A 21109-nucleotide genomic window follows, 5' to 3' on the forward strand; every position below is an offset into this window, starting at 1 on the left:
ACCCACTTAAGAAAATAACAATTGATCGTCAATCTCCCCCGAAGTACAAAATTAAATGTAGTTTATTGGCCATCACTATTAAGAACTCTAGCATTGAAACAGGAGTTCAGAACATTCACATTTCCCCACTTACGTCACAATTTGTCTAATTTATATAATCCTGCCCCTCACGTCAACCCATGACTCGGAAGCTAGGCTGGGTAAAGTTCTGCCATTTTCAAGCGACGGCCTCCCGACTCCGTTTTGAGTGTCAAAAACAAACGTTAAGCAGAGCTGCATTGTTTGTACAGAATACCATTAGCAACATTAGTTTCTGATTGTGGGGTATTCATGCTTGACCATGTGCCTACTGCATACTGCATGCGCCACATGCACAGTGTCGGTACACTAATTGTATGCAATACTGTACGTATGAAGTGCCGCATCCATCAGTGAAAATACAATCCATGCTTTAACTGTCATTTTTTCCCCCCTCACATTCTGGCCTAGCAGTAGTATGAGCATTGGCCGCGCAGTAGATGATTGGTGGAAAAAGACCCCACGCTAAAAAAAAAAAAAAAAAAAAAAAAGCTTTAAATCTTGATCGTTTGACGACAACAAGCCGCACGTTACTAGGACACCTAGGAACTGGAAAACCTGTAAAAACTCATTTTTAAAGTGGCACATCAATGATAAAGCATCCCAACGGCTTTCGGTGTGCATCACGTTACGTGAAGTCTTTTTATTGGAACTTTTGCTTTTTGCAACCTGCGTACACAGGTGGAAAACATCATGGTGGAGGAGTGGGAGGGGATGGGGGCGGGGGGGGGGGGGGGGGCTGTTGCTGAAGAGCAAAGAATCTTAGGGAAACCCCCACCCAAAAAAAATGTCTTGTTTAAAATGCCCACTTATACCTTATATTTCTATGTTCACACATGCATGCGTTTCCCGGCTTTGAAAACATGCAAAGTAACGACGAAATGTTTCGCTTGGCGCGTTAAAATCAAAGAAAAAAAAAGCAGATGATAAATAGAAGCTATGTACATATATATAATACATATAAATATATAGCTATATATTTATATATATATAAAAGCCAGGGGTGGGCAAACTTTTGCTGACGGGTCAAATTTGAGTTTTAAAACAAGATAGATAAAACAAGATCCATTCGTAGACGAGATGAATACACTAAAAAAATTCACATATCTAAAATATGTAAAGGTTTATCTGTAACTATCAAACAATATTTTCATTTTAAATTGCAATCAACTAATCAATTATTTATTAACCAACTTAATAAATGTGTTAAATGTACATGTAAAAATATTTCAATTATGTAATTAAAAAATCTTCTCATTATTTAATTTTATAGTTAATTAACCAATATCTAAAAACAAATTTGAAACAGAATTGTACATGATAGTGGTAATTTTACTAATACTCTTTTAATTATTCACACTAAATCAACCATTTTTACATTTCTAATTGATTTAACAACCAATTTTTCAATAAAAAAATAAAAGCCATTAAAAGTACATTTAAAGAGTTTTAGTTTACTGATGATTTTATCATTAGTGACAGTATATCAATGAAACAATCAGTTAATGATAACATAAATAAAAGGGTGTGACTACATTTTAATTAAGCAATTTTTATGGGGGATGGGGGGGGAATCAGAAAATTTCTACATGAAAAGTTGTTTTTCCATTTTTGCAAATATTTATAATAAGTTTGCAAAAACCTTTTCATGTCATCATGGGGTGTTGAGTGTAGAATTCAGATTTTTTTAGACTGAGTTTTGGACTAAGGCTGTAAAATACAATATGGAAAAAAAGTGAAGCATCAACAATATTTTTCAGATGCACCATAACTAATTTGTGGACCGGATTAAAAAAATTACCCGGCCCATATGTTTCTCCAGGCCCATACTTTGCCCACCCCTCATATTAGCTCTTTTTCTAGAAGTGTGCATTTGGCAAAGCTTTTGAATAAATCATCAGCAGTGATGATAAATAACATTTAGATAAGATAAATAGATTATATAGTTTTACTTTTGTAAGGGTGGTGGAATTAACACGCTTTTGTTGGGAGGAAACACCGATTTTTGGGGGGGCGTGGGTGGGCGACGTTGGTCCGGGCGTCGGCGATCACAAGTAACACGACCAGTAGATGACGTTGAAGAAGAGGAAGGAGAAGGGGAAGAGGGCGCGGGCATAAAGGTCCACACGCTTGGCGGCCGACGGGATGACTGGTTTGGGGGGCGGCGGCTTCTTGTTGTTCTTGGCCTGCGATTTGCCGCCGCCGCCGGCCGTGTTGATGGGCTTGCCGTAGCAGTCAAAGTTCGACAGCTCAAAGTCCCGCGGGAGCGAGCCCACGATGCTGAAGTCGTTGGTGCGCAGGTCCGACTTGGAAGTGCACACCTTCTTGCAGCGCGTCTCCGCCACCTGGAATGATAAACTGATTTCAACATCTATAAGCAAATGAGCCACTGAGAACAACAGTGGGCCAATTCCGACTTTAGGCATGTCTTTCAGATGAATAATGGTCTAAAACAAGTTTCGGTTCCAGTTTTGACATATGAGGGTCAGCCCATTGTTGCACTTAGCACTTTATTTTTAAGCTTGGGTGTTTAGTGCATCCGCATGTTGGCATGAGTGAATGTTATCATCTTTCATGAAACAGTGATAGATATGACGGATGTCTGGACTAAGACCATTGGGCGGCAATCGTTAAATTTTAAATTACTCTCCTGCAAAATGACAAAAATGGAGTTGGCCCACTCTAGTTTGCAGTGGCTCAAATAACGTAATGCATATGACAAGGAACACCTGTATTTATTTTGTATGCATTTTAATTTATTTTAATGCATTTTAAATTACTTAATGTACATTTTAATCCTTTATTATTTATTCTTATGCATGGATGTAATTGTAATGGTCTAGTATTTTATTTTTATGCATTTTTGTATTTAATTTACTCGTTTCTGTTTATTTATTTATTACCTGTGGACTTATAAGGAATTTTTAATTCATTAAGCATTTTTATAAATTTTAAAATATATTTTATACATTCATTTTTAAAAACAAAAAAATATGCATTTTTTTTGTTTAAACACATTTTATTATTATTACATTATTTAAATTCACATGATTTTAAGTAATTTAGTATTTGTTATTTCAAATATTATGGCTATTAATTAAAAGTTGGAAAAGTTTCCCTTATTTAGATTTGAATCTGACATCTTATGATCAACACAGTTGTTGCGGTTTTGTACATTCAGATAGGACGAGTGTGAAAGGGGGCTTATCAGGATCCAAGGGCAAATGGGAACACAGCTCAAAGAACACATCCAAATGTTGCATACATGCCATTCATCACATGAAAAAAGAGATGGTTGTTCTGTGTATTTAAAATGACTTTTTCTTTAGTATGTAGAAAGGTATTACACTACATTTTCTATCGCTCCAATTAAAGAGTTGTATCTAAAAAATGCTGCTCAGTTTGGAATAAAAGTTGTCCGATTTACTTGGTTGAGCGATTGCACCGGGGAAGTCTATACTCTATGCAGTTAATTACACTGGGCGAAGGGCAGACCCTTGAGGAACTCCATCAAGGTACACTCACAGCAGTAAGATTTTGGCCAGTGAAATTGTGAAATTGTTGGCCAGTGAAATGGGACTAGCCATTTTTTCTCTGGCTATTGCTCCACCATGAGGATGTGGACTTCCCTCAAGGCCCACAGGGTGGAACATAATGCAATCAGTGGAGTCATTAAGCTCATACGAGCTTCATTCTGTTGATTTGCTTTTGACAAGCACTTCTCATTAAAGCACAATGGAAGTGGTGCAATCGTCCTCAAAGATGACCAGCGAAGACTCCAGAGGAACATTCACTTCTATTAGTGCACAATTGGATGGATGAATGACAAACTCACAGTCACACTTGAGTCACATAGAGTCCACAGATATTCCGATAGATTAGATTTCACTGGTTTGCATTTAATTACATCTGAGCTGCTTGTAACATATCTCAATTTCAACATTTAAACTTTACTTAAAACCCTAATTTGAAACCCTAACCTTTGCTGAAACCATAATTTGATTCCCTAAGCCTGGCTGGAACTGTAATTTAGTACCTTAACCCTGGCTTGAAACCCTAACTTCAAATGCTACCCTTATAACCCTACTTTAAAACAATTACCCTGGTTTACAACCCTAACATGAAATCCTCACCTCGTCTTAAAACTCTAATTTGAAATGCTAAAATGGCATCGCTTAAAATCCTAATTTGAAGCCTTACCGCACCCCTAAAACCTCATTTGAAATCCTAACTTCAAACCCTGAACCTGTCTGGAACGCTAATTTGAGACCCTACCTAACTTGTGCTTATAAGCCTATCCAATTGGAAAGATGAATGACATGAACGGATCACACCTGAGTCTCGACTGTTGAGTTACCTAGACATTTTGCTTTTGGGTTTCTTGCTTGTTTTGCATTTAGATTACTAACCTGCCGAAACCCAATGGTGATGCAATCCCTAAAGTCCTTAAATATGACGACTTATAAAATATGGGGAAAGGCATGCTGCGCGAATTGTGGAGGGATGCACTGACATGCAAGGTGCTGACATGGAGCGGCGTTCCCCCGGTGCCATTGACGGTGTTGTTCCTGGCGGCGGCGTTGGCGGCGCTCTTGCCCACCGCCTTCTCCTTGGATGCTATCTTGGCCTTCTCAGCCTCGATGCGCTTGGGGCTGTTGAGCATGACCTGCACCACGGCGTACTCCACCAGGGAGGCGAATCCGAACAGCAGGCAGGCGATCAGCCAGATGTCGATGGCCTTCACGTACGACACCTTAGGAAGCTCCGAAGCCAGGGACGTGCACTCAGAAGACAGGGACAGCACGGACAGGATGCCTGGGCGTGAAGAAACATAACTGAGGACATTGCGCTTAGAAAAACACAATGTCCATCGTAAAACAATATTTTCATCACAATATCAAGAAGAACCCTTCTTTGAAATTCCTCATTTGAAACCGTAGCCTTTGCCTAAAAAAACACAACCTTTGCTTTAAACTGTAATTATAAACTCTAAACTTTAAAGTCTTAATTTAAATTCCAATCCCTAATTTGAAACCCCGATTTGAAAGTTTAACACTGGCTTCAAACCCTAATTTGAAAGCCTAACCCAGCCTAACCCTCAATTTGAAACCCAATTGTACTGTTGTATCAAAATGCCAATGATGCGGCATCGTATTGGAATGAATGCCATCAAATCTGTGAGCGTGAATCATCCTTCGCTGTTATCAGGAAATACACATCCTTAGTCCAAAACAAGCCGAAAGCCTGTTCTTGTGAGCACCACAGCAATTAAGACTCATGATTGTTCCTTCACTAGGACAACTGATAGCCTCAAATGACCTGCTAACTTCTTTGTAGGGGATAGCCCACCAAAATTGCAGCATAGGTGGCCATTTTATTCCCCTCATTAACCAGCGTCACTCCCCTTTACTAACGGAATGTTTCTGCGGGGGGGACACTAAATACATATGACCGGCCCCTCATTAAAGGAGGTTGTTTTAATCACATTGCAGCTTCCCACCCCCCACCCAATGCGCTTGTGACAGGTTGCTACATTCCCTTTGAGCAACTTTAGACTCTTACACACACATACACAGAGTAACAAATGAGAGTGGTGGCACACACCTGAGTGTTGAGTGACCTGCAGTGATCCCGTTTAGAGAGGAGTGACGAGGACGCGCCCATGCGGAGTGGAGGTGATGATGACACATGAGGGAGGTGATGATGGACGACTGGAGGCAGGATGGAGGACGCGTGAAGGCACAGGACCAGTGGATCAGTGGATGACAATGCAAGTCATGCACACCTTCTCTGAAAACCCTTGATACTAAGAAACTGCTTGAAACTGTCATTTGCACACACCCTTGAATTATTATTGTGAAACCCTAACCCAAGTTTGAAACTTTAATGCCAAACCCTACAATAAAACCCTGACCTTGGATTTTTAATTTGAAATGTTAACCCTGGCTTGGAACCTTGATTTGAAACCGTACTTTGGAACTGCCGCCCTGGCTTGAAACCTTAACCATTGTTTTAGAACTTAATCCAGACTTGGCCCTTATACAGTATTTGTTTTAAACCCTAATTTGAAACCATAACAGTGGCCTGAAACCCTAACCTAAGATAGAACCTTAATTTGAAACCATACTTTGAAATCCTAACCCAGGACTGAAACCCCAATTTGAAAACCGGAAGAATCTTTAAAATCATCATTTTTTATTAAAACCTGAATTTCAAACCCAACCTTTACACCTCCATATGTATGCAGAAAACCTTCCTCTGAAATCATAACCCTGGCTTGAAATCTTAACCCACAATTGAAACCCTAACTGTTGGATTTATCTTATCCAACATTATAAAAAAATAGACACAAAAGGAATGAAGACGCTGGTTTCTTTTTCTCACGAGGAGGGCGCATGGGAGATTGTTCAGATTACAGCCTCTCAACACGCTCTAAAACAATCTCTCCCGTCGCTCCTGCATATATTTGAAAATAGGGAGGTTTCTAAGTTTACAAGACATAACGTACTAAGCTACAAGACACAACACACTAAGGGGAGGGTTTCAAGGTGAAAACATGGGACCAACCCCTGCCACGTCCCGGCCACGTCCTTCTCTCTGATGATTCCTGCTGAGTCATCTTCTTGAAGGCGAGACATCTTCCTTTATCAAAATCGTCCATAATACTCATGCAAGCTAAGCAAATAAATGATAACTTCGACAATATATTTAACACTATACTTTGTCTCAAACCCTAGTTTGAAACAATAACACTAAAGTGAAAATTTAAAACCATACTTTGACCCCACAACCCAGGCTTAAAACCCTCACCTGAAACCCTAACTGAGGCTTAAAACCTTAATGTGAAACCCGAACCCTGGCTTGAAACCCTGACCTTTGCATGAAATCCTAAATTGAAAACGTTACCTCACCTTAGTTCGAAACCCTAATGTGATTTAACTCGACTCTGACACGATTGCTCCACAATATCGTTTATGCTCCCTTCAGCCTCATTCTGCTGCATTCCTCCATAATGATTCTTTTAATTCAATTCGGAGTCTGATGCTTTTAGAAGTCACCTTATCATGAACTAGACAATGTTGCGCTCCAGTTGCTGCTATCTTTTCAAGAATCCACTTGCCCCTGAACACGTGTACACAGTCCTAGGCCTTCTTTGCTCCGTGAAGGACTTCAATCCCATCTGTCAACCACATCTGTTTTGTATTGGTCGATGGCATCCAGAGGCACACGTGCGGATGGCTGCTAGATTAAGTCCTTCACGCCGTTCAGGTGATTGATGGCACAGTTGCGGCCGTGAAAGAATCAGTGATCCGCCAAAACATACAAACCCGCCCCCCTAGAGTTCTTTCTGTTAGTACAAGGTGGGCTTGCACACCTAACTATCTCATTATCACAACCACCCTCCGACTGATCCCCCTGGGATAATTATACATATTTTGTCAGCAGACGTGGGACAGTACACGACCTCCGAAAATAGTCGCCTCACCCAACGGCACTCGTGCAGCACTGGCGTCGGGGTTGATCCAGAAGGACAGCCAGGAGAGCACCACGATGAGCAGCGTGGGCGCATAAACGCCCATCATGTAGAAGCCCACCTGTCGCCTCAGGGTGAAGATGACCTCCACGCAAGTGTAGTAGCCTGCCAGACCAGAAGTGACATACTGTATGTCTCATGGAACAACACACAAAACACGGTTTAGGTTTACGTTCTGAGTATATGAACAAAAGTATTGGACTTGTTCAAACACTAACTGGTTGATTAAAGAAAGACAACATGTTAAAAAAAACGACACGAAACACGGCTGCCCTTCCTTCATTCCTAATGCTACTGATTTCTCACTCTGTCTTGTTCACCCCTTTAAATTATCGTTGTTAAGGCCACGACTCTAACACATACATTTCAATTCATTAAAGAAACATATAAGACACTTAACTACCCTTTTCTATTCAACACAACATACCATTTCTTCATATCCAGCGCTACTACTCCCTCGCTCTCTCTCTCTTGCTCACCTACTTAAAGCTGGAATTTTGACACGGTAATTTCAATTAATTAACTAAAGAAAAAAAATTATCTATTTAATTGAACGTTTCTATTAGAGACTTTCTTCACAGCTAGTGCTTGGGCTCCCTTTACCCCCCTTGTCATGGTGTGACTTATCCTTCCCTGGAATTAAAGCTAAATTGAACCCCTTTATTGGAATTGTCCGACATAATCAAGAATTGCGTAGGATGCGTGCTGTCCATGCGTTACTATGAATACACACTGACAAAAGTGCCTCACTGTCTAGCCTCTAACATGTCCTTTACAGAGTTAGTCCAAAGGGAAGTTCGATGTAATACATGAGCGCGAATCTCAAACGAGCTTTGCGCTGCTGCCTGTCACGAGCGCAGTCTACCATCGCGCCTGTCTTTGTTGCCATGGTAACCTGCATGCAATGCAACGACAACGGTACCTGTTCCTGCGTAGAACTTGGTGCAGTTGCCGTAGTCGATGTCTTCTTGTCGGATGTCAAATTGGGGCAGGGCGATGGCGTCCATCTGCACGGGGTCCCCCGTCTGCCACATGAACTGCAGGTCGTCCGTGGTGTAGCCAACTGGATTGACACACAAAATACACACCTATTTTCGTTGGCCATGGCCTTAAGCACTACATTTTTGTTGTTGTCAAACTCACAGCTTTCCAGTTGCATTTTGCACCTCTGGGTGTCCATGGGGAACAAAGTCAGGTCCAGCGGACAAGACAGCGTGACGGACAACCTGCGGGTTGGAGGAAGACATTTTTTTGAATGCCGTTCATTTTCACCGCAGCAGGGGACTCATTTGTGAGAGATTAATAGCGAGCATATTCTAGCTCTACAAACTATGAAATTATACCCGCACATCATTACAACCTGTCTACAGACGCCTCTGGGAAATTATATCACTACTTTAGTGCTTTACTTTTAGATTTTGCACAGGTAATTGTGTACTGCTATGCAGTCAAGTTAATTCACTGGGTGACCAAATAGATCTAATACCAAAGTGATCATTAAATCTGCAAGCAGTGAAAAATGGACCCTATATTATGGCTTGTCCTCAAAATGATCATTTGATCCTGTCTCCCGCCCACTTTAGAAAGGATAGGCAAAACATCTTAGCAATTTAGTGTTGCCCATCTATTTAGGATACCGGTTTCTGATTTGTGTTCATTTGGGCAAATTCCCTAGTCAGAGTTCACTAAAGTAGGAGCTCGAGAATTCGCCCCAAAATGGCTGCTTCAAACCAAAATGGCCGACTTTCTGTTTCATTTCAGGCGTAAGTCCTTAAGATTTTTTTCATGCATCCTGTAATGATAGACATATCCGCCCAATTTCACGTCGATCGGAGAAACACGGTATTCCATTCCTGTAACTATTTAATTGCAATACCTCATACTGATGAGCACATCGCCGTTGCGGAAGATGAAGAGAAGGATGTTCTCCTGCGTGACGTCGTGGAAGTTGGCGCTCTTCTCGTTGGCAAAGAACAGGTCGGGCTTCCACAGGCATTTGAACATCTTGGGATCCACGGTGAGCGAGTCGGACTTGAAGTCCTGCGGCAGCTTGAGCCGCGGGTCGTTCCAGCGCTGCCGCAGGAAGATATTGACTCGGTAGTCCTGCCAGGTTGAACGCAGCACAAAGTGTCAGTTTCCGGGGATGGGTACATAGTTTTACCAATTTGAAATTAATTGCGAACTAAAACAGCAGCAACTGTAGAGTCACTTTTTCAAGTGTGGACTTTTGCTGCCCGTTAGGTAGTATTTAAGAAGATCTTGCATTATGTGGAGATGGCATCTTGAAGAAACTATGCATAGTAAGTCTAAATGGCGTCAACCATAAACACAGGCTAAAAATCGTGGAATATTTGATCAAATTGAATGTGGCATGGCAGCAGTGGCAGTAGTGTCACAATAACATTCGATATTCTAAGATTCCTTCTGATTCGAGTCTGAAAATTCAGATTCGATGTTCGCTTTCCCGCGCCCACTCGAATCCCAATTACAATCAACAAGTCTACTGTCACATAAATATTATGCTGCAATATCACCCCTTAGTCAAATGCCGCGTTGACATGCGTGTCTCAAACTACGTTCACCTCCTGCCAACCTTTGATAGCAACAAGCGACCGCCCCGGCAACAGTTGCCTACATGTGTTCTTCATGGAAGCATACATTACATAGGTCATCTGATGTTCTGTAACCCTGCACTAACACACTCACACACACATACATACATACAGACGCACATACACTTGACTTCATAGAAGCCCTGCAGCTGCAGACCAGAAGGCCTCTTCACATGCATACCCATAACCCCTAAGAAGCTGGACTAACTTGGTTCTGTCCTTCCTGCTGCAGGCCAGTGCTCCTACTAGCGGAACACACACACACACACACGCACACTAGGACAACAATCTGCTCTTCTACTCATGTTTGGCTAATTAGAACATTCACAAATTGATTGAAAGTGACAGGAGCCCTATGCAGCCTTGAACCTCTCAAGGCTGTTTGGACCACCCGCGGACCCAAAATGGAGTATTTATTGTGTAGCGCCACCTGTTGCTGTGGCAGGTGCTTGACAGGCTGGATGCACAATCGTGAGAATTTTGGACCATGGAGTCTGGTTTTTCTTTGACATTGTATGATATGTTTCTAGGTGTGTTTAGGGATTTTTTATTTTTTTTCTCCGAGACTCACTGAGCAGTTTCACCTGCTACATCTGAGTCAGCCCCGCCCTTTTTAGCACTGTAAATCACCTTCTCACATCCCATCTGGCTGTCACACATCACAATGAGTTTGCTTAGCGCCTCGGCTTGTCAGGTCTTTGTTGGGCAATTTTTATGAGGAGTGTCGTTTCTGCGTGTATCAAGGGGAAAAAAACGCAGAATGCTTTGTTTAGACGTACAGTCGTCACGCAAAACCGCTTCAAAGCATTGAGTCAGCGAGCCAATACTGTAAGTATGTTTCTGCTTTAGCAAGATTTCAAAGGCATGCTATCATTTCTTCTGGTCCACTCGGGGGCCTGCTCTGACACACCTTTCGCCTTTGTACAAATGAGTAAGCCGTGGAACTCAAGTTATTTTAATTTTTTTGGGCTCGGAGTCAAGCTTCCCTTCTGGAGAGATTTAACACAACCAGCAAATTGCAAAATTGAGCCACTGTAAAAGAAAAACAACTGCCACAGCATCGAATTAGTCATCCTCGGAGCGAAAAATAGATGTGCTAACGGCAGCACTGGCGGAGGGGTGGGGGGTGTCGGGGTGGTGAATGATGAGAAGAGGGTTGTCGTGACATTGCAGACCCCACAAAGTGAAACGAGGGGAGGATGGCAGTCTCCCATTTTGAGGTTTTCTGACTTCTGTCTCACTCAAATTTCCTACCTTATAGGTGGCCTTAAAAGAGGACGGAAGCAGGCTGTGTGGAACAATTTTCTGCAATGCCGCTGTGTGAAAGTACATACAGTTGAGGCAATATCCATGTGGATAAATATCCCCACCCACCAGTCGCTATGGTAACATACATGAGCTCCAGATGGCGACAACATAAAACAAACCAGTAGGGGTGTATGATATTGGGGGGAAAAAAAAATAATAAAAAAATGAGATTGAGGTTTTTGTTTTCAACCCTATATATTGCGATGTGAAAAAATACGGGCATTCTTTTCATCCCCAGTTATACTGTATAGTCATTAGCACATTCCTGACACTGTTTCCCCGTGTCCTCTTTAGTAGTTATCAAGTAAAGTAAGTACCGGTATATAACACTCTGGCCTGCTCCATGTGTGTTATTTAAAGAGTTAGAATTGACCGCAACAGCGATGCTATTTTTGTAAACACGTCTCTCTGCTGGTCATGTCTTACATTATGAATTTTACAATTAATTCACTAACATAGCAATACAGCACACCAACATTGCAGGACCCTGCGATGTGATTAAGTGGACATGTGCTTCTCATCCAAAAATGGAGAGGTCAAATTAAGTTCACCTGTAAAGGTTATACTGTAGTGCACTTTAGATTCAACTTCAAATTTGACTATTTGTAACTTTTGATCAGCAGTGTATTGAGGACATTAGGACCTCATTGGTTGCTCCAGTTATTGTTTCCTGTGAAGGCCTGTCCTTGAGTCTCTTCCCTTCATTAGCTTTCAAAGTATCAGAAATGAAGCCATTCAATGAGCTAGGGCGTGAGAATTTGCCCTCACACTCGTGCGATAAAACACTTTTTCAGGCCCGACCGACTGACTGACTGAAATATGGCTCGTCGAGCTACATGCTCACCATGGTCGTCTCCTGGATGGAGCCGAAGCTGTTGATGAAAATGTTCACTCTGTCTTCCACAGGTATTCCTGGGTTTGGAAGAAAAGATAGCATCAGTGAGGTCATGCGGTTTGATTTGAGATCATTTTCTAATAGGTCTGAATCCTTATCATAGCGGGAGGTTTTATAACTTTGGTCAAAGGAATGTGCTGTTTTTTTTTTTTTTGAGAGAGAGATCCTGACACACTGCTAATGGATGACTTTGTTGGGTCACTCTGGAATGGAGAACAGATGTTTCGCTCGTGGAGGCAGTCGATTAGGCTGGCAGAAGCATGGGCCCGCTGACGACTCGTGCCAAGGAGCCCGAGGACGGAAAATATCCGAGGATCGACCCGAAGACGACTGTTGAGGACATCAGTCAAACGCTCGCCAGTTTTTCTGGGAGGTTTGTGGCGAGAGGCTGAATGTTTATTGTACCACGCGCTGTAAAAAGTGAGAAAACGGACACTTCTGTTCACTTTTTACATTTTTGGGGGATAGATATAGTTAAGAAACACCTTTTATTCTTCCTCTGCATTTTACGCATCATAGTGGACACAGCAAACGCGCATAAAAACAAAATTAAGTTGTCTTCTTACAAAAATAGTCCGATAATTGTCTAAAGATGGCTCAAGCATTTTAACTGGTGGATCGGTGACAAGGAGCTTATGATCTACCTCAGCCAACATTGGTCAGATACCAAAATCAATAGGGTGCTGGCACCGATATTGTGTAGGACAATTGTGCCCACGAGTTGACTTTACAATCGTGATGGGTCGAGAGGCGACACGGAACGAGGAATTGTACCCATCGGATGTGTACGCAACTCAACTTGCAAAGAGGTGAAGAGTTTCTTGTAAATTTCCACGGGATTTAAGATGGGGAATTTTGCAACGATTCCAAATTGGAATCTTTCCATGGGAATTAACTGAAAATTGAAGGTAATTTAAAGGTGGAGTTTACAAACTGCTATCAAGATTTGAATGTACCCTTGTTTTCATTTTTGAACGAATGATGGTGTCATCCTAACCATCACTGTTCAGTCATTGACTAGATGACTTTGAAATGATATTTAAGTGTTTTGGGATCAGACAAACGTTTATAGTTTGTGAAAAAAAAAATTATGTAAACATTTTTATTTTATTTTTTTACTGTTTATGAAATGTAAACACATTACAGAAAGCCCTGGAAATTGGAGAAACATTAGCGAAATAAAATGACGTGTACAGCAATAACTAGGAAAATCTGATCGAAGAACCATATTTACTTATTTTGAGCTTCAATACATTTTCCCTCAAATCACAGCATGCGTGTGAATCTGAGACATCTCAGAATTCTCAGAAGCTGTTGGGAAATTAGCATGACACCGGCGATCCGGCGGCCTTCATAAAAGCCAGGCAGACAGATGGAGGAGATGAAGAGAAATTCGGACTTACCTTTGAAGTTGGGCCGTATTCTGGGATCGTAGCTGATGAGTAACCTATTCAAGATGTTACTAGTGGAATTGGCAGGAACACGGGCCAGATCTTCGGATGACAGTTGCCTGCAAACAAACAAAAGAAGGAGAGCGTAGGGCAGTCACATTCCTGCTCTCCTCTCTGATTGAATTAAGACTTCAGGAGGGGCTACCAGTGGTGGATTCCATTAGCGTCTGGCGAGAATGGGACCACCCAAACAATGCGAATGGACATAAAGTGACGTGATCTGTCTTTCAGCTGGGGAACCGACGAAAACATCTGAATCACTTCAAAAGACTTAACATCCAGGCATCAAGCATGTCTATGTTAAAGGAGACGTGATGGAAAAGTTCATTTTTAATGTCTTGTATACAAACAGTTACCAATAGTCTCTTGAGTGCCTGCCCTCCCATAATATGTGAGGTTAAACCCCCAAAAATGGTTCACTTGCCTATTTCTGAAAATGTGGCTGAGCAAAGCTTTCAGAATTTTGTTAGATTGTGATGACATAGTGCATCTAATTTGCACAATTCCACTCCCACACCAAGTTTCTCCACCCATGACTTGACAGCCAGGCTGAGTGAAGATCCAGCATTTTTCTAAGTTGTGGACATGAGGCTGGGGGGGGGGTATTTGTATTGGGCACTGTATCCGCTGCAATCCGCTAAACGAATTGACAAGTCAAATTCTTAAGAAGGTGTTGAAGTGCTGTGAAAATACAATCCATGCTTCTTCTGTCTTTATGGCTGCACGCCTTGTCACAACACCCTAGCTTTTTGCCTGTCATCCCAGTAGCGCAAAGCTGAAAATGTTGTCCTACCTTGAAAATACAACTGTTTCTTAAATATACAACTTCATCCATCCATCCATTTTCTGAGCCGCTTCTCCTCACTAGGTTCGCGGGCGTGCTGGAGCTTTTCCCATCTTATTTTTCCAAAACGTGACTTTGAATCCAAAATACCCATTTTTTGCTGAAATGTTACTTTTTCTGAATATATACAACTTTTGTCTTTTTTTTTTCTTGAAAATATGAAACTTTTTTAAATCTAAAATATACTTTTTTCTCAGATGACTTTTTTTTCTAAAGAATATACTTTTATAATCAAATAGACTTTTTTCCCCCCTAAAAAGGATTAGGATTATCCGTTTCTATCAGTCACTTCCCCTGACTGATGGTCTGATGTTTTCATATCAAGAATCTGCACACACACACACACACACACACACAATCTCCTTTGCGTTTGAAGCAAGCCGCCGCCGCAACATATAATAAGAGTGCAGATTTTTGGGATGTTTGGATGGCGGAGGCGGAGAGGCAGCAGGAACAGCTCTGGCAGACGAGCAGAAAAGAGAAGAAGAGAAAGCCTTCCCCCCTGTGGGTGGCAATGAAACCTCCTGCCAAAGAACCCCCCCCCCTCCAAGCACTTTACATGTCATTATATAAACGTTATCCCTCACATCCCCCGGAACGGTGTGAGCGCTCTGCGGGAATGTTGCGGGAGTGTGTGTGTTGTTGCCATGATCAAAGTCAAACGCATAATTCCAGTCCGATAAACCTCCTCCTTTTCCAAGCCTCGATCTTTTAACAAGCTCTGCAGCTCAAGTGAAACCAAGTGGCTCCGCAAAAGACGTGACGTATGTTATACAGCTTGCGCTGCATTTGTTACCATTTAAGGCAACTTTTCAATATACTGTATATACAGTATACATACATATAGATATCCTGTATATAGAGTGCACGGGTCCCGTTGGGGGACAACTTTTCAATATACTGTATATACAGTATACATACATATAGATATCCTGTATATAGAGTCCCGTTGGGACCTTGATGTACATTTGCCGCTTTATTTGGTCAAACAAATGACTTGACGACTCTCCCGTTTATTCTTCCCACACATCATTACGGTACACTGTGGGAGCCAACTTTCACTTTGTGGAAAAAAATCAAGTCAAGTCAGGAGTGTGGACTGCTCTACATGCTCTTTTTTTGACCCCACTCGTTAATATGACGTAACAATAAATTGGAATTTGGACCAAATCCTAAGGATTGTGGGAAGATTAATATCCATACAGCAAATAGGGACTGAAAAACACAAATAATTCATAATTGCATATATTCATAGTTTAAACCCTAAATTGACGGTAACACAAAATACAGTCCTGGAACAGTTTATCATTTCAAACTCATCTTACACATTACCCTTAAAAATAAATAATTACAGACGATTGTTTTTTTATTTTTTTTTAAATGCACAGCAAGTACATGCACATACTAGGAAGACTCGTAACTTCCTCCGCTAACAACCCACGCTAAACTTAGCCCCTCCCCTCTTCTCTGTCGAGAAGTCACAGCAACATACGTACTTCCTTGACACCAATGTACAACTTCCCTACTAGATGCCATCTTGTGGCATCTTACGTTACGGTGTGACAGAAAACGGCACAAAACATAAATAAATACAGGAATTTGTGAAGAGTGAACAGTGAAAATGTGGGGATGACTGTTGCCCTTTTTTATTTTGTTTTAAACACCACATTAACTAGACATACTTTGTAATATACTGGTAACATTCACCCCCCACCCCCCACCCCCCCATCTGCAGTTAAGTATAAACTCCCCCGGCCACAATTTGGTTGAAATTGTAGAGTAAAACTAAAGAAAGTAATCGAACTGGATGCGGCACAAGTTATTAGTTCTGTGTTGCTGTTGTGTTAGTTTGTTGTACTTACGACGGGCAGTAAACCTGCTTCCCTTTCTTCTTCCCCTTCTTGGTTCCCTTCTCTTTGGCAGACGCTCCCTGGAGGCAAACGCACAGGACCAGGAGGAAGACCACCAGTTTCTTCTTGACGCCCATCCTGTGTGTGAGTGGAGCCTGGCGGGGTACGAAAATACAAATGAAGAAGACGCTTTAAAAACTGTACAGATTTTTTTTTTTCCTCTCTTACCATAGAAACGTCGAAAAATACGAACAGAACAGAATCGTACAACTTGGTGGGAAGGAGGCCAGCAGTATAGAAACTGTATGGTATGAGGTACTAGTTTTTGGCACGCCAGCACATTGGTGGGGTATCAAAAGGGGAGGGGCTAGCAGGAGGGCAACATATTTATTGGTGGATGGGAAATGGTCACGTCCAGAATGGGAAGAAGGTAAAACATAAAACAAAGCTTCTGACTTGGATTGAAGAATTAAGAAAATCTGATTGTTCATTTGTAGAAAATAAATGGAAAAAGGCTACTTTTACAACAACTACTATGACTAACACCATGACAACAGATTACTACTACTGAAGTGAACCAAACCATCTCATTGAATGGAAACCTGGGCTTCTAAACTGTACCTATTGTCCAAAATGTCACTTTTTATGCATAGCAGACATCCAAAAATGTAAACAAATCAAAGTGACAGGCTCCAAGCGTAAAACCAATCAATTATGAGTACCGCGACTGATTCATAATTCGGGTGTTGTCGGAGCAATGCGACCTCTAAACAGGAGGGCGCCACAAATTAGTGTCCACTTAGACGTGCAGTCGAGTGTAGGACTTCCATAATACGCGCCACCATCATCAATATCATTTGAACCCGTGTGTACTGTTTAGCGTAAAGCCAACCCTTCGCCCCCATGCGAGGGAATACAAACACAGCACATCTATTAAGAGGCGGGTCATGTATGCTGCAAAAGGAGTCATAAATCAACCGTGTGACGCAGTCGCCTTTGTAACGTTGTACATTATTGGGATATCGCAGCCAAACTTGCATCCTGCACATGAACTGTCAGTTTATTGCGGAGATGGACTCCCTTGGCCCAGACTTCCTACCCACTCCTTGCTTGCTCATTAATCGTCATATTCTTAAGTAGACGTCATCGCCATCGCCCAGTTCGACACCTTTTAACTCCACTTTTCCCTCGCTAGGTCAGTGCGGTTTCATTCATCAAGACAGGAGTCCGAGCTGTCTTTCTATTCACCTCCACCGAAGTCAAACCTTGGTAACTCTCTACCAGAATGTAAAAATATCTTCTTTGGCCCATGTCGCACCTCTCCACAAAGTTTCTTCGAAAAAGATGAAGTAGTTTTGGTTGGCTCAAATTTTGAATGCAAATTCACAAACAATATTGCCTATGATATTTAAAAGCTAATAAATAACAAAAACAAATCTGCTGGTAGTTTATGATTACAAGTAGGGAGGGGCGAGTACCGATACCAGGTATCGTTATTGGGCCCGATACCGGGCAATTTCAAGATATCGGGGACTCCTAAATACTAAAGGCAAAAAAATATTTCACATCGAGTAATTTCTTCTCACCAGAAGTTGGTGCAACACTCTGTCGCTGTGACACGTCAGCGAATCATCGTGTGCGTCAGAAACAAAGAAAGGTCTTTGTTCTCAATTATCTGCCATTGTGTTAATTGAAATGTTACGTAGAAAAAAAAAGCCTGGAAAGTAGGAATGCGCCGATACCAATACCAGCATCAGTGCCGATGCAGTACGTCTGTACAGTACTCATATTTGTAAAAATGCACCAATAGCAATTTAACACCCTGACATACTGTATATCTACCAGGAAGCAATATTTGGTGAAAATTAAACAAATTTTCATCACAACTGCAAGACGTAATGGCATTATCAAGTATAGATGCTCTGTATCAGGCAGTACTCAAATGTAAGTACTCATACTTTGTCTCAAAAAGTGGCATCAGTGGGTCCCTACTCTAAAATCGTACAAAGTTCTAAACGTTCCTGCCGTTATGTGAGACCTCAGGAAATCTCGCAAGGCCTTAGTTCAGAGCATTCAAGGATTAAAGGAGGCTTAAACTATATTAAGTGATTGATAATTTCCCACGTAGCCGACAACACTCAACACTGCCTTTGTAACAAGCAGTATTCCATTCAGGTTTTCAATTAAAGAAACAATTATAGCTCTGTCGTCAACTTCAGGCAGTGCCGGTAATAGAGTTCACGTCATAGAGGGAGGGGGGGGAAAAAAATAATAATAATAAAAAAGAAGCTGTTGACAAATCATTAAAACATTGCCGGGCAAGCCTGCTAGCCAACCACAAATCTTTCACAAGTGACTTTGCCTCGAGCTGAAGTCGTCTCTCTGCGACCAATGGACAAGATCGCCCTCGTTCTGTTTGATCACGTCAGTGTTTAAAGAGCAGACGGTGTCACGCGGAAGGGTAGAGGCAAACTGACACGCATGCATTAATGGACTTTTCTAATGCTGAGAATATTGGCACTTCATTCCAATACGTGCATGTTTTTGGAATGTGGAAGGAAGCCAGAGTAACGAGATTTAAAAATAAAAATAAGAATAAGAATAATCACTCAAGCTATGAACATGCAAACTCCACTCAGGCAGGCCTCAGCAGAGATTCAAACTCTGAAACTCACTCAACCACTGTGCTGCCGAATACAGCACAATATTGTTAATAATATATACAGTAATTCCCCGCAGTATTCACGGTTCACTATTCACAAAGTCACCTATTTGCATTTTTTTTTTTTTTTTTTACACTGTGGAATTATTCCACAGCTATTTGCTGAAAAACTCATATATTCGACATTTTTGCACTCTCTCTGAAATGTCAAAAAATACCACCCAAGCCCTGTCTAAATAGGAAAGCAGTAAATTCATTGGCATCAAGGAAGTAGGCTCTCGACTGAGACGGGAGATCTGTAAGTATGAGATGAGATGAATTTAACCTGGGTTGTTAGTGGAAGTTATTGAGAGACTTTGTATTTCCGGGTTCTTTTTTCAAACTCAAATCAACGGTAAGCCATTTATTTTTGACGGTACTCAACTCAACTTTTTTTTTTTTTTTAAGAGCACTCAAACAACACGCACTGCCGTAACAAAGTGCTGTACATAGGAATCAACATAAAACACAAGAACAAAATAATAAGAATTTTTCAAAAAAATTAATAAATATCACATTGGCAATTGGCATGCAGGACGTGCAGGGTACTGTTTTAAGGTACTGGCACTGTGTGAGATTATATTAAACTGTTTTGAGATCATAGTTTGTAATATATTTACAGTATAAATAAATAAAATATTAAATATTTATGCAGGCAGTTATTGAGAAGAAAAAAAAGTGAACCGTGGGCGTCAAGTACTGTGTGCTAGTAGTGATGCTAAATAAAGTATACGTTTAATACAGTTAATATGTATGTTGAGCTGGTCTCTGTATCGAAAACATTTAGATATCATTATATTAGATATATTACATATAATATTAGATAGTACTGGAGGTGGAGATGTAGTAATGTGTACAATTTCTGGCCTTGGCGGAAGTGAGCTCTCCCATACCGTTCAAGTGAAGCTACAAGTCTTGTGTTAGCTTGTGCAGGTGCACCTAAATGTCGTGTCAACATATTAACAGGCGACAAGCAGCATTTAAGTGGATGCGTGCAACACAGTTTGCTGTTGCATCGGAGAGCAAACAGCGACCACCACGTTGGGAAGGGATGGCACGGGGACGCCAGCACACGCAAACACGTACACAAGGACCCCCACTCCCTCCCTAAAATGGCGACCGGGACACGTCACGAACGTAAACATAACGAGCATTACGTCAAAACGTTTAGTCTTATTCGTCACCTGTCAAGACGTTTGTCGAAAAAGTCCCCTCCGAACCGACCGGCGAAAGCTTGCTGGGGCTAATCGTCGTTAACGCCGCCTTCCCGACCAGCCGCTGCCGCTCCTTTCCATGCTCCTTCCCTCCGGGGGGCTTTAAAGCGGCCTCTTTTAGCGAGCTGTTATCTTTAAAGGAGACTCACATCATCGCGCCCAAGCGACATCCTGGCTGTGTTGTTGTTGTTTGGGATATATTTCGGCTGCTCTGCGAAGCCCAAGATGGAGGCTCGCTGGCTGCTACCTGTCATGCAACATGCGCAGAAGCGGATGCGCAGAAGGCCTCGTCCCATCAGCACCACGGAGAGAGTACTCGCCCCTCGCACCGTCCCCTCCCATCGATCACGTGACTGGCTGAGGACGAATCAGCGAGACACTGACGCTCTCCCGGGACGCTTCAGGCGTTACACGGAAGCCCAGAAGGTGTCGTCACGGATTCCGCGGGGGAAAGCATATTCATGGGATGATGTAAAATGGATTCATTGGTGTGCTTGCTTGGATTTTATGTATGCAGTGAATCTTCACATATAAGGACATTTGGAAGAGTCACTCAGGTGTTTTGTGTGGGAAAGTGTGATTTCAAACGGTCACCGAAGGCAACACCTGACCTGCCCAGTCC

General features: G+C 41.8%; 1 protein-coding gene across 3 annotated transcripts; it reads right to left on the reverse strand.

Annotated features, from left to right (window-relative positions):
* Positions 1 to 695: 695 nt before the first annotated feature.
* Positions 696 to 20740, reverse strand: glrbb (glycine receptor, beta b). Of its 3 annotated transcripts, none has more exons than XM_061686307.1 (10): positions 20458 to 20740; positions 16585 to 16727; positions 13831 to 13937; positions 12377 to 12444; positions 9489 to 9715; positions 8756 to 8838; positions 8535 to 8675; positions 7565 to 7717; positions 4592 to 4893; positions 696 to 2423 (listed from the first exon to the last, which is right to left on the reverse strand). In XM_061686307.1, exons 2-10 carry the CDS (start codon positions 16707 to 16709, stop codon positions 2127 to 2129), a joined length of 1503 nt encoding a protein of 500 aa, XP_061542291.1. In that variant the 5' UTR covers positions 16710 to 16727; positions 20458 to 20740; the 3' UTR covers positions 696 to 2126. The 3 variants fall into 3 exon arrangements, 2 of the variants coding, with proteins under 2 accessions (XP_061542291.1, XP_061542292.1); XM_061686308.1 differs by lacking the exon at positions 696 to 2423 and adding an exon at positions 5683 to 5789 and having other exon boundaries at positions 4724 to 4893; XR_009769231.1 differs by lacking the exons at positions 696 to 2423; positions 4592 to 4893 and adding an exon at positions 5733 to 5789 and having other exon boundaries at positions 6646 to 7717.
* Positions 20741 to 21109: the final 369 nt, after the last annotated feature.

The sequence above is a fragment of the Phycodurus eques genome, chromosome 9 (assembly GCF_024500275.1).
Source record: "Phycodurus eques isolate BA_2022a chromosome 9, UOR_Pequ_1.1, whole genome shotgun sequence".
In the NCBI taxonomy this organism is placed as follows: domain Eukaryota; kingdom Metazoa; phylum Chordata; class Actinopteri; order Syngnathiformes; family Syngnathidae; genus Phycodurus; species Phycodurus eques.

What these genes read in the sequence shown, in the direction of transcription:
- glrbb (XM_061686307.1), bottom strand. Translation starts at nt 16,709, where the DNA reads ATGGGCGTCAAGAAGAAACTGGTGGTCTTCCTCCTGGTCCTGTGCGTT. An exon ending in AAGCAGGTTTACTGCCCGTC is followed by an intron (nt 13,938 to 16,584) that starts GTAAGTACAACA and finishes GTTTGTTTGCAG; the next exon opens with GCAACTGTCATCCGAAGATC. An exon ending in AATACGGCCCAACTTCAAAG is followed by an intron (nt 12,445 to 13,830) that starts GTAAGTCCGAAT and finishes TTCCAAACCCAG; the next exon opens with GAATACCTGTGGAAGACAGA.